Source organism: Sciurus carolinensis, chromosome 2, assembly GCF_902686445.1.
Source record: "Sciurus carolinensis chromosome 2, mSciCar1.2, whole genome shotgun sequence".
Taxonomy (NCBI): Eukaryota; Metazoa; Chordata; class Mammalia; order Rodentia; family Sciuridae; genus Sciurus; species Sciurus carolinensis.
The window spans coordinates 52,177,679-52,190,285 of NC_062214.1; the positions used below are offsets into that span (position 1 = coordinate 52,177,679).

The following is a 12,607-nucleotide window of genomic DNA, read 5'->3' on the forward strand; positions in this document are numbered from 1 at the left end:
TGATCATTTTGTGATATTTTTATTTGCAGTGGTGGAACCTGAATGAAACTAAGTAACCTGCCCGAGGTCTGTCACTGGATCCCACATGTGTCTGACTGGATATTTTTCTATTATGCCACATTTCACAAAGAAACCTTGATAGTTCAAGGTAGGATATGTGTATGTTTCTTCAGAATTTTATGTGCTTTTTACTGAAATATAATTCATGTACAATGAAATGCTTAGATCTCAGATGTGCGGTTTTATGAGCTTTAACAATTGTGTGAACTTACATAACTATGGTCTGATGTAATATTTTTATCACCCCCAAAAGCTCACTATTGCCTCTTTCCAATCAATGCCCTCCCCTCTCAGGCAGCCATTCACTCATTTCTAATCAGTATACATTGCCTTTACCTATTCCTGGACTTCATGCAATATTTACTCTTTTGTATTTGGCTTCATTCACTAGTATAATGTTTTTTGAAATTCACTCTATCATTGTGCACAGCAGTTCATTCTCTTTTACTACTGAATAATTCTGTTTCTAAATATAACAGTTTTTTAAAAATTCATTGTCCTATCTAGGGCTGTTTTGAATAAGGTTGAATGCTATTGTATAAGTCTTTTTGTGAATGTTATCATTTTTCTTGGGTAAACATCTGTTGAGTGGAATTTCTGGGTTCAAGGTAGGTGTATGCTTAACTTTATTACAAACTACTCAAGTTTTCCAAAGTGATCATTTCACACACTAAATAAATGAGAGTTTCAGTTGCTACTACATTCTTGCCAAAATTTAGTATTGTCAGTTTTTTTGTTTTGAGCTATACTAGGGGGTGTGAAATTTTATCTCATTGTGGTTTTAATCTTCATTCCCCTGATGCCATCTGTATTCCTTTTTTAATGATACATCTGTTCAAGTCTTTTGCCCACTGTTGTAGAGGTGGGTAAGGGTATTCACGGTTAACTTGTATGAGTTCTTTATATAGTCTAAATATAAGTCTTCATTAGAAATATGTTCTGCCAATATTTCTCCCAGATTTTGGTTTATATATTCATATTCCTTTTTTTTTTTTTCACTACTGGGGATTGAACATGGGGTACTCTACCATTATATTTTCGTTTGAGACAGAATCTCATTAAGTTTCTCATGGTGGCTTCAAACTTGTCTTCTGCCTCAGCCTCCCCAGTAGCTGGGAATACAAACATGCACCACCACACCTGGCTTCTATTCATATGCTTAATGGTGTCTTTAAAGAGATCTTTAAAAATTTGATGAAGTCTAATTTTGATAATTTTTTTGTTTTATGGCTAATGCTTTTTTATATTAATTTTTATTTGTTCTAATTAGTTGTACATGACAGAATGCTTTTTGACACAAACATATTTGAAAGCTAGATCACACCATACATTCCCATATAAATTTCCTCATTAGCCTTCTGCATATCTGGAGAGACTCTTGAGTCTTTGCCTTGAACCTCAAATTCATGATTGATGTGGTCCTCAGTGAACTTCCAACTTCATCTCACATCCTTCTCTTCCCTGACAGTGGCCCATAACATGAATCTTATTTCTGTTCCTTGACAAAATAGTGGCATGTTAGGCTTACTCCCATTTTACAGTCTGTGCACTCAGTATGCCCTCTTCCAGAAACACTCCTTCCTCACCTTTCTCTGTAGATGGCTCCATCTCATCATTTGGTCTGGGTTCACATACCAACTACTCAGAAGGCCTGACATGACTGTCTTTACTAAAGTGACTACCAACAAGCACTGTGTATCTCATCACTTAATGTTTTTTTCCTTTGTACCATTTGCCACAGAGAAATATATTACATATATTTATCTGTCCACTTGTTTCTTGTCCATCTCTCCTATTAGAATGGCAAGTCCATAAACACTGTCCTGTTCAACACTAGGACATACCTTGTTAGAGATTAGTCATTCAACCAATATTTGTTAAACTCATAAAATTAGCCTCTTTGAAGTGTTAAGGTAAGGATCTACTGAAGGGTTGGCATATTCCATAATGTGTCCATGTGTGTGTGCATACACTTATGCACACATGTGTAGGTAGGAGGTGGTAGATTGATGTAGTAGTCCCAATAAACCAAATTTGACTATTGCAAAAGTTTGGGCTTCACCAGTAGCTACAGCCTCATGAATATTCAACTTTTTTCCATTTTGAATTGATTTGAGTGAGTTCTTTTGATCTTCATATTCCACAACATGTACATCTTCTCTGTGCCTTTGCACATTCTCATTTGTCTGACTAAAATGTCCTCTTGTCCCAGAACAAACATCATGACCTACATGAAGATTTAGCTGACTTCTCCAGAAAGAAATAGGGATCCTCCATCAGTGCTACCATTGTTCTTTGGTCATCCTTCTATTATGGCATATTTTATACTACTTTAAAATATGTTTACATGACTTCCTCCCTGTTAGACTGGGAGCTTCTCAAGGAACTAGGTTATCTCTGTATCCTCAGTCATGAGAAGAATAAGCACTTAGAAAATATTACTGAATGTCAAATGAATAACTGTGCATGTAATAATGGTAGTATTGTATCTGAAAGAAGAGAACTACGTCATATCAATACCTCTAGATAATGATGTCCTAAGTAACATGTGATGGGTTGTTGATTGATAGCTTAACACTGTTTTCATCTTTCATCTTCTCCCTTGCATCTCCGGGGATGAAAGCCTAGATATTACATGTCCCAGAAGCCATCCCTGAAGTACTCTTATACATAGTTTGCAAATCAGAGGTATTACTCAAAATTTAAAACATGGAAATAAAAATGGAGCAAATTATATCCATGTATGAAAATATCAAAATGAACCCCACTATTATTTGTAACTATAATATACTAACAAAATATGTTATATAAAATGGAATCGACAAGCTGCTATTGTTCAAGTATGATAGAGTAAAACATGAACTTTAAAGTAGTTTCTGCATGTTCCTCTTTGATTTACTGGCTTTTGAGCTACAAAAAGCTGACCTCATCAGTAATGGTTTAACGTGATCTGATTTTCTTAATTCTACTTTATGCCCTTAGCCCTCTGAAGAATTTGCAAGTTTACAATATTTAAATAAATTCTTCTGATCAAGCACTGATTTGCAACAAAATTAATATGTATGGGAAAAAAAATCTGTGAAAAGAGTAGAATGGAAGAATTGTTTCCAGAAATCTTAGCAAACCTTCCCTCTATTAGTATTTACTGAGTTGGCTATATTTTTGCAACTGGAAAATCAATATCTACGTTATCACAAATAATGATGCACATTAGGGATATGAACTCTGTAGGGCTGCCTCAGAAGTAGATTTTTCTAAAAAATGTTTCAATATGGTAGCAATTAGTCGAACCACCAAAAACTAAAGAGCAAGAAAAAAGCTGGCCAAATGCCTAGGAATAATTTTATATATTGCAAAGTGAAAAATATGGAGAGTCTTTTAACCAAATCCTTTTCCTACACAAGCCTCACAAACAGGAAATCTTGAAAAAGTCACAATCTCAGACCTGAGAGCAGGGATTCTCCTGTTGAACCACTGCTGTTCATTCTGGCGTGAGATGCCTGGAGAACATGTTCTTTTTGTTCCTTGGGAAATACAATTTTACTTCCTGGCCATCTTCTTTCTAAGAAAACCAAAAGTAACACTTTTTACCACTGAGAAGTTATCCAAGTCTCATTCCAGTTGGGGTGTTCTTAAAGACAACTAGGACATAAACCCTTCCTGATGGAATGCTGCATTCTTGGATGCTCAGCCTCACCTTGAGGTGTCATGGTGTGGGCTTGGACAGTACTATGGAAGTTTAGTTAAGAGATATCCACTATCCACTGTGCTAACATGTGGCACCTCCAGGGCCTTCCAGGGCTTTTAGCCTAACTTACAAGATGGAAAAAAATGTGTTCATGAGAATTCTAAAAGGGACTGGAAAAAGCAAATTGGTCAGACAGAGCTCCTCCCCTCAAGAGGAGTCTTGGGAGTAGGAGAACAGGCAATGTTCCATAGCGGGCAGTACATGGAGAGAAGTGCAGGCTTTTGAGAAAGTCATGAAGCTTAAGCATAAGAGCAAAAGGATGGTGGAGGAGTGTTGTGACCTGACCCCTCAGAACAGTGGCCAAAGTCATGAACTGCTTCACTTGAGGACATTTCTAAAAGAAGGAATGCAGGGCAGAACTGAATTCAGGAGTAGGGATGGGCAGAAATCAGGAGTCAGGCTGGGACTTCACAGGGAGCATGGAGAAGTTATTTGAGAACCAGACAGCTTTGGCCCAGCCAACCTGTCAACACTCTTATGTTCTAAGATGTTAGAAGATCACAGAAACTCTTTGAGAAAAGCCATATGGAGGTACATTACTGCTTTTCTGATCAATTCTCAGAAGCCACGAGAGATAGAATGAAGAACACTGAAGGTGGAGACTACATATTTGGGCTCTAGTCCAATTTCTCTATGAGCCTCAACCCTGAAACCAGATTAAAAATTACTGTCCTCCACCCTGAACTGTTGTAAGTTCCTAATGCACATCAAAGCACTCTGTGCATGACAGCTGTTCTAACTCTTGGCACAGAGGCCTCCCATCTCTTTACATCTCTGGATCCCTCGAGCTGCCACAAAGAAAAACATGAAGAAGGGTTTTTCACATGAATTCTATAATCTCATACTAGTGCTTCCAAAAATTCAACTTCATTCATTCATGAAACACATATTTAACACTTACACCTCTGTTAGGTGCTTGGAATGGAAGGGAATAATAAATGATCTCTGATGTCCATCTGATTAACTTCTGTGATTAATTAATCCCAAGCTGGAGGAAAACAGGGGGGTGTTAGTTACTGGACCCTAAACTCTAGCAGTTTAAAGCTTATTCTATTGATAAAAGCTGGATGAGCTCCAGATAGCATCCCCAAGAGAAGGGAGGAATTCGCTTAATACCCTGTGCCAGGGACACATTGCTATGGCCTTCTCCAAGTCACACACTGACCCAACTGTGTGGTATTTTAAGAGTCAACAGATTGGCATGCTTCAGACTTCATTATTTCCTCATAGTTGCAGAAGAAATACCAGATATGGTCTCTACCTTTGAGGGACCTACAATTTAATTGAGGAAAGAGAGATAAAGGAAGGAACAACTGGAAAGCAATGTGTATCAGTACTTAATCAGGTACTGAGTGGTGGGGTCAGAGAAAGGAGAGGGCAACAAAATCAGAGGACACAAAAGAGGTAGGAATTCAGTTGATCCACAGGATAAGGGAAACTCGGGGCAATGTGAGAATGGCAGTGAAGGATGTTTCCTGTTGGTAGAGCAGCATGTTGGTACCTTAAAGAGAAGAGAGGTTTGTGTGTGTGTGTGTGTGTGTGTGTGTGTGTGTGAATGCACGTGTGTGTGTGCATGTATATGGGATCACAGGACTGAAAATCATCTTGACTGGAGCAGAGCTCAGTGTTAGCTTACAACAGGGATCAGAGCTGGGCTCCTTGGCACACGCCTATAATCCTGGCTACTGGGGAGGCCAAGGCAGGAGGATCACAAGTTCAAGGCCACCATCAGCAATATAGCGAGGCACTGTCTCAAAATAACTCAGGGGATGTCATGGTAGAATACCCCTGGGTTTAATGCCCAGTACTACAAAAACAAACAAGCAAGAATAAGAATCAGAAGTTAAACAGATGTAGAGGCAAGAAATGAAGAGTCTTGGTTCTGAGCAGAAGAGTTCATATCCTAATGTAAAAGAGGAGGAACTGGGGAGTGAGATGGATCACATTATGATACATGAATATATGAATATGGCATAATGAATCCCACTATTATGTATAATTATAATGCACCAAAAATAATGTCACAACCTTCTGAAAGAACTAGTATGACAGGGGTTAGAATTTTGTGCTTGTTCTGAAGAGGGTAGTAGCAGCAATGATTAAAACCATCTAGTACCATCTCATTCGCTCCTCAATTCCAGCATCAACAAAACCAGGCCCTATTTTGTACATATTACAGGAAACACTTAAGCAACAATCAGAATTTGACACTTACCCAGCAAGTGGAGTACAGATGTTGCCACTGCCTTTCCAAGAGCATTGGTGGCTGTGCAAACATAGGTTCCTTCATTTTCAAGGGAAACATTCTGCAACAACAGGGATCCATTGAAAAGCAAGGAAATATTGTCACTCAGAGATCCTCCTCTCTTCAACCAAGTTACATTAGGCTGAGGGACACCTTTGGAACAAAAACAAATATGACAAAGGCAATTCTTTAAGAACAGGGCCACAGAACCACGTGACAAATACCATTTAGTGTTTTGTCTATTAGTCAGCAAATGGGTTTAAAATATGTAAAAGGAAAAATGGCTATTTCTACTTTTACAGCCTTTCTATGGCAACTCTATAGGAATCCTGTTAAAGCAAAATGCAGGGTCTCCTGAGCACCTGAATGGTTTATGTATATGTTAAGGAACAGAGGCCAGAGTGAGAGGTATTGCTCTGTATGGGAAAGGGAGGGGATTTTGAAGTTGGCTGGGACAGTGGGAGAGTGGTTGCAAAGGAGCTGGTGAAGCTGGGGAAATATGGAGGAAGAGCCAAAGAGAGAAATTTCCAGTGGTGAGCTGTCACCATGAAGCTTTTGGGAAACAAATGTAGATAGATCTTAAGTTGTTTGCTGTACAGATGCTATGAAACAGCCCTCCTTGAGGATGAATATAAAATCATGATAAAAACAGATCTTGTTCATTCATGGTTTTGTAAAAGAGGGTAATTTCTGGGAACAAAAGGAAATGTTGAGTTTTAAGTCAGGGTCAATATAATTAGGTACAGAGGCTATAAGCAACACTGCAGACCCTGGACTAGACAGAGAGGGAAACATGAGGAATTGAAAGAATTTTTCCCTTCATTTGGTAAGTCTTATTAGCATTTTCCCAGGCTGTGGTTTTTGAGACTCAAAGGAGTCTTTGTTGTGTGTTTGTGTCCAGCACTAAGGATTGAACCCAGGGTCTCATAAGTTCTAGACAAGTGCTCTATCACTGAGCTACATCCCCAGCCCTCTGCTGGTTCTTAAGAGCTGGGGCAGCTTCAGATGATGATGCAAAAAAAAAAAAAAAAAAAATGTAACAACTTTCTGACAAGAACAAAAAGATGTCACCACTATTATCCTGACATAGAGAAGGCACTTACAGTAGGTTAAATACATGCCACAAGAACGTGATGACACTTTGGTCCTCACAGTTCTTCCTCTTTCCTGGGAGATGGTGGTTGTTAGCTCCATGTCACAGCTAAGGAGGCTGGTAAGGCTTTGACTTCAGGTCCAGTTCTTCCATCTACTATGTCAAGCCGGTTATTGGGACAGTTATTGTGTTGCTTTACAGAAAACCTATCCACTTAGAAATGCTTATGTGTACTTATAGAAACCAAAGACTGATACTGGCACTGAAGGACTGCTCCAAAACTCACAGTAAGAGAAAGACCCAGTTGCCATTCAAAGAAGAGGAGGAAATGTGTAGTGCAGAAGGCACTGCCTTGGGTGGGAGCAGGAGGAGGCTCTGTCCTCATAGTCCTTGGCAGCCTTGGACAGTCACTTTGGGTTTCAACTGTCTTAACTGTGAAGGGAATCTGAAATAAGAATGGGAACCTCGTTATGTTCAGATGCAATATCTGAGGTTTTTAATATCTGAGTCTGAAATGGTTGCCCTTGGGTTTTTTTTTTTTTTTTTTTGTCCTTAATCCCATGGTTTTGTGTGATATGAGTGTGATAAGCAGAAGTCTAAAGACAATAAGCCAAGATCTCACCCCCTGGCAACTCAAAAAAATATTAATCTAAGTACCAGGGTGAAGAGATTTTACAGATACAATTAAATTTACTAATCGGCTGATCCTAAAATGGGGAGATTATCTGGGCAGGCCCAACATAATTCTATGAGTCTTTAAATCAGAAGAGGACAGAAGAAATGGAGAGATGTGAAGAAAGAGAAAGAAGGAGACATAAGACAGGAGAGGAGCTGAGAGAGATTCCACATATATAAAAGACATGATCCATCAATACACTGATTTTGAAAGTGCAGGGGACTATGAGCCAGGGAATGCAGATGGCCTCTGAGAGATGAAGACAAGGAACTGAATTTAGCTGTAAGGAACCTGGAATTAGATGTATCCTCAGGGTCTTCAGAAAGGAATGAAGCCTCTCCAACACCTTCAACTAAGCTTTGGATACTCCAGGTAGAGCACTCAGGTCACATTGTACTGACTGACCTATATGTGTGGGATAATAAATTAGTATTGTTTTAAGGCTCTAAGTTGTGGCAACTGGTTACAGCAGCAAAAGAAAAGTATTACCATTAACTGAATATTTATGTTTTCCCAAAATCCATGTTTAAACCTAATCAACAATCCCCAGGATAGATTATGAACCCTTTATTGTGCAAGAACTTTTTCTTAGCAGGTTGGGTGGGGAACACCAATAACCCAGCAACCTGGGGGAACTGAGGCATAATTATCACAAGTTCAAGGTCAGCCTCAACAATGTAGTGAGACCATCAGGAACTTAGGGAGACCCTGTCTCAAAAAAGAAAAAGGATTAGGGATGTAGCTCAGTGGTAGAGTGCCCCTGGGTTCAATTCCCAGTACAAAAAAGAAAAAAAAGTTTAAAAAGTACATTTTCTCTTCTTCACTAAGAAATGCAACATACTAGACACAAAGAACAGTATTTGGAAACAGAAACTTTGGGAAGTGATTAGTTCATGAGGATAGAGGCTTTGTGAATGATTAGTGCCCATAGAGACTGCTGAGAACTTTCTTGTCTCTTCCATCATATGATGGCACAGGAAGCAGACTCTCACCAGACTCCAAATCTGAATCTGCTAGCCTCCAGAATGAGACTCCACTCTTGAACTTCCTAGCCTCTACAATGAGAGAAATAAATTTTTGTTTTCAAGTCATCCAGTCTATGGCATTTTCGTTACAGCAGTCCCAATGGTACAAGATAGTGGCCATTATTTGTCTGTTTTCCAACTTAAATGGGAGTATTAATGATTTTTCTGACACTTATGTCAAGAAATTCCCTTTTATTTCTAGTTTACAAGACAATTTCTAAGTCTTGACTATTTAGTTGAATTTGTTTATTTTGTTTAATTTCCTTCTGAGTATAGCTCTGGCTACATATTATGTTTTGAAATATATTACAACTATTGCCACTATTCCATTCTTTCAAAAGGTGTTTATGGAGTGCCTGCTATGTGAGAAACTCTGCTAAAGCTAAAGATGTAATGGTGAACTAAGTTCCTCAAGGAACTTAATCTAGAAGGGTACTGTGGAGAAAAACAGTCAATGGCAACACAAGGAGATAAGGGCTTACAATAAAAGCAGACATTTGATATCACTGAAGCAGAGAAGCTGTACCTCATGTGGACTGGAGAAGCAGGGAAAATAACTACAAAGAGGATCCTGTAGTGTAAATGTGGGAGAGTGGAGAGCAGAGCGGTGAGAATGGGAGTGGGAGCAAGACTTCACGGTATGGAACCTTGTTTTTCGATTGAATGTATTACCGGTCCCTAAATGTAAAAAAGTTAATGACAAAACTTCCAAACATTGATTTGATTATCAATGTTATGCTTACAAGTATATCCTCTAGTCCCTCTGCCTTTTAGAATGAGAAAATTAGAAGCTTCTTCTCCCAACATCTGTTTCCCATTTAGTTTATTTTTCTGATATAATATGGTATTCAAACTTTGGATCATTTTACATTATTACTTTTCATTATATAGCTTTCAAGATTGTCTTCAAGATTTGCAATCTGGTTTTAGGCCGTTAAAAAACTGAGACTAAATTCTATCTTTAGATTATTTTAATGTTTCTCATCATTTCTTTCATATCACAAGATTTCCAGGATTGATGCCCTAATTGTGATTCATTTCTTACTTGACAGTGGAGAACCTTGAAGCATTTTTCCTAGAAAGGTAGTTCAGTAAGTAGAATAGCTTATGAGTCCTTGAATGTGTAAAAACTCTTCTCTTCCCATCACCAAGAAATACAGCCTCACTGGACACAGAAGAAGGGCGCTGTCACATTTCATTGAACACTTTGCTCATTTTGACCATTATTCTGTGGAACTTAAGGTTCTGAAGAAGTCTGAGGCAAGTCTATTTTTTATTCCCCTTTAAGTAATATTTGTTACTATTTTTGTTTATTTACTTTTTTTCCTTTCTAGATGCCTGTGAGATTCGTTATGTAACCTGAAATCTTCAAAACTTTTTCCACAACCTGATCAGGAAGTAGTATTAAATTCTCCTTGATTTTGCCTGAACTATTCGGGGGTAATCTACAAACTATACTCATTTTTTCCCCCTACTCAGTAAAATATTTATTCTTTCTTTCCTTTTCTACTTCTCTTCCTCCTCCTCCTTCTTTTACTTCTTTAAGTTCTGTGTCTGCTCCTTCTGCTCTGTTCTCTTGCTCAGGAACACCAACTACATGATTGTCAATCTCTTCCTGTCCATCACCCTAGGTCTCTTTGTTTTTAGCCCTCTGTTCTTTGACTCTGCATTTTGCAAATAATTCTTAAGCTTGTCTCCATTTCACTCATTTCATTTTAGGTCAAGTGTTCTGTTTTCTGCTTCTAATATGATTTTATTCCTGTGATTATAAGTTTTATTCTTACCAGTTTTGTTTTTATTTGTCTTTATTTTAGTCAGTTTATTTTAAAATTTCCTTTTTAAAAAAAAGTGTTGGGCTAGGGATATAGCTCAGTTGGTAGAGTGCTTGCCTTATGAACACAAGGCCCCAGGTTCAAATCCCCAGCACTGCCAAAAAAAGAAAAAGTCTTACCTTTTTGTGCTTAATTGAGAATGCAAGGCTGATGCTACCTAAAATTTGCTTTTTTTTATGCAGATGCTCCTCAGTTACCACTTGAGTGTTAGTTCAATATCATTTTTTTGCCACCTAACTTCAGCGTTCTGACTCATAGCTCTAATAAGCAGAAATCCCTTCTGGCGTCACAGGTCAGATCATCATTCCTACTTTAAGTGCTATTGATACTTAGTGTCAATTTATGTATTTTATTATTTCAAATAATATTTATATTATAAAGGGCAAATCAGGCATCTAAATTTCAAACTAAAGACCACAGAAGTGAATTTGTGTTTCCTAAAGGTGTCAGAAATTCTTATTGCTCAGAAATTTCAAAAATGAAGCAACGAACTTCATGTACAATTACCTCTTGGAACCCCTTTCAGTTCTAAAATATTTGTGAGATAAATTCATCCACCTACCCACCCACCCATCCATCCATCCTTTAATATATTTACTCACGTCATTTCTATCGTGAACACAGTGCCCAGTAAAGACTAAACATCTGAATATTTGCTGAATGTGTGAAGAATGAACTAGGAATGCACTTTCTACAAGAAAACATATTCATTCCCAAAGAAACATCCATGTATTTTTTTGTCACTAAGGCCACTGTTCTTTTCCAAATAGTGAAGACAGTAAAGTGCTGACTCTATGGTAAAATCCTCTTAGAGAAATCTATTTTATCATACTAGCTAGAAAGGAAAAATCTTAAATATTTGAGGAGAAAAGTGCAAATCAGAAAAACTTTCAAATATTTCATGGTTCTCCACCAGATAACACAATTGAAGTGAGGTTTTAAATTGTAACTTATTAATTAAAGAAGATTGCTTTAAGACCTTAAGTAAATTCTCAATTAAGTTATTGACCATTTTTCAAAAACCAAATTCAGAGGCTTGAAAACATTTCATAAATCAAGGTTCTTCACTAATTCATATTTACCTCCTGAAATCAACCCAAATTAGTGATTTTTGTCTCAAGTCATAAAGCCTTTTCAATACACTGTTAACAAGCATGCAAACCATAGCACTGTCAATTTCAAATTGAAACATGGTTTACTAAATAAAGGCCTTCAGTCAAGTTAAAAGAGCTCTTAGAAAATGGCAAAAGTTTAAGCAGAGGGAACAACACGTGCACTGGTTCTGAAGGAGTTTCTTAACCTGGGAACCACGAACCTCAAGTGGATCCACAGGTGGAATTCACAGCTCTGTGACCTTTTCACTAACTCCAGCTGAAATTTAACACCTGTCAATTATGATTGTAAGCAACAAAGCAAGTAGCAGTATCTTTGACTTGGTCACCAAAAGAAGTCATATAATTACATATCATAATTGTTAGCAGATGCTTCAAAATATGTTTAAAACCACCACTACTTCAAAATTATGGTAATTACTGAATCCAGTGCTAGATTTTGAATTGGATGCATTAGAAATGAAGCACGTGTGTTATTAGGGTCATTAATATTTTGATATCTGTATTTTGATTATATCTGGTTTTCTGTATAACACTGTCTGAAATATTCTGAGAAGAGGTCCTACCGGTTTCATTAAACAGGGGTCCTGGGGACACCCTTCCTATTTTGGAGGGATATGAAAGAGCAGGAGATCACAGAGATAGAGCAAGGGAGACTGCAGGAGAAGAGGGGCAGGTGAGAGGTGGGCTAGGTCATGGGAGCCTTACTGGGCATTGTAAGGCTTTGATATTTATTATGCAGATTTAATAATAATCCCACCTAGATATATGGTGGTGGCTTAGACCACTGTAGTAGCAATGAAGCTGGTGAGAAGT

The 12,607-nt window shown here is 37.9% G+C and overlaps 1 protein-coding gene across 3 annotated transcripts in view; it reads right to left on the reverse strand.

Moving 5' to 3' along the window:
- Adamtsl3 (ADAMTS like 3) overlaps positions 1-12,607 on the reverse strand; it is a 347,565-nt gene that overhangs the window by 14,166 nt on the left and 320,792 nt on the right. For all 3 annotated transcript variants that reach the window (XM_047534772.1, XM_047534782.1, XM_047534791.1), the window contains exons 24-25: positions 6,024-6,206; positions 3,506-3,622 (exon numbers count right to left, since the gene is read on the reverse strand). In XM_047534772.1, the coding sequence (XP_047390728.1) occupies positions 3,506-3,622; positions 6,024-6,206 (300 nt within the window). The remainder of the gene's footprint in view (positions 1-3,505; positions 3,623-6,023; positions 6,207-12,607) is intronic.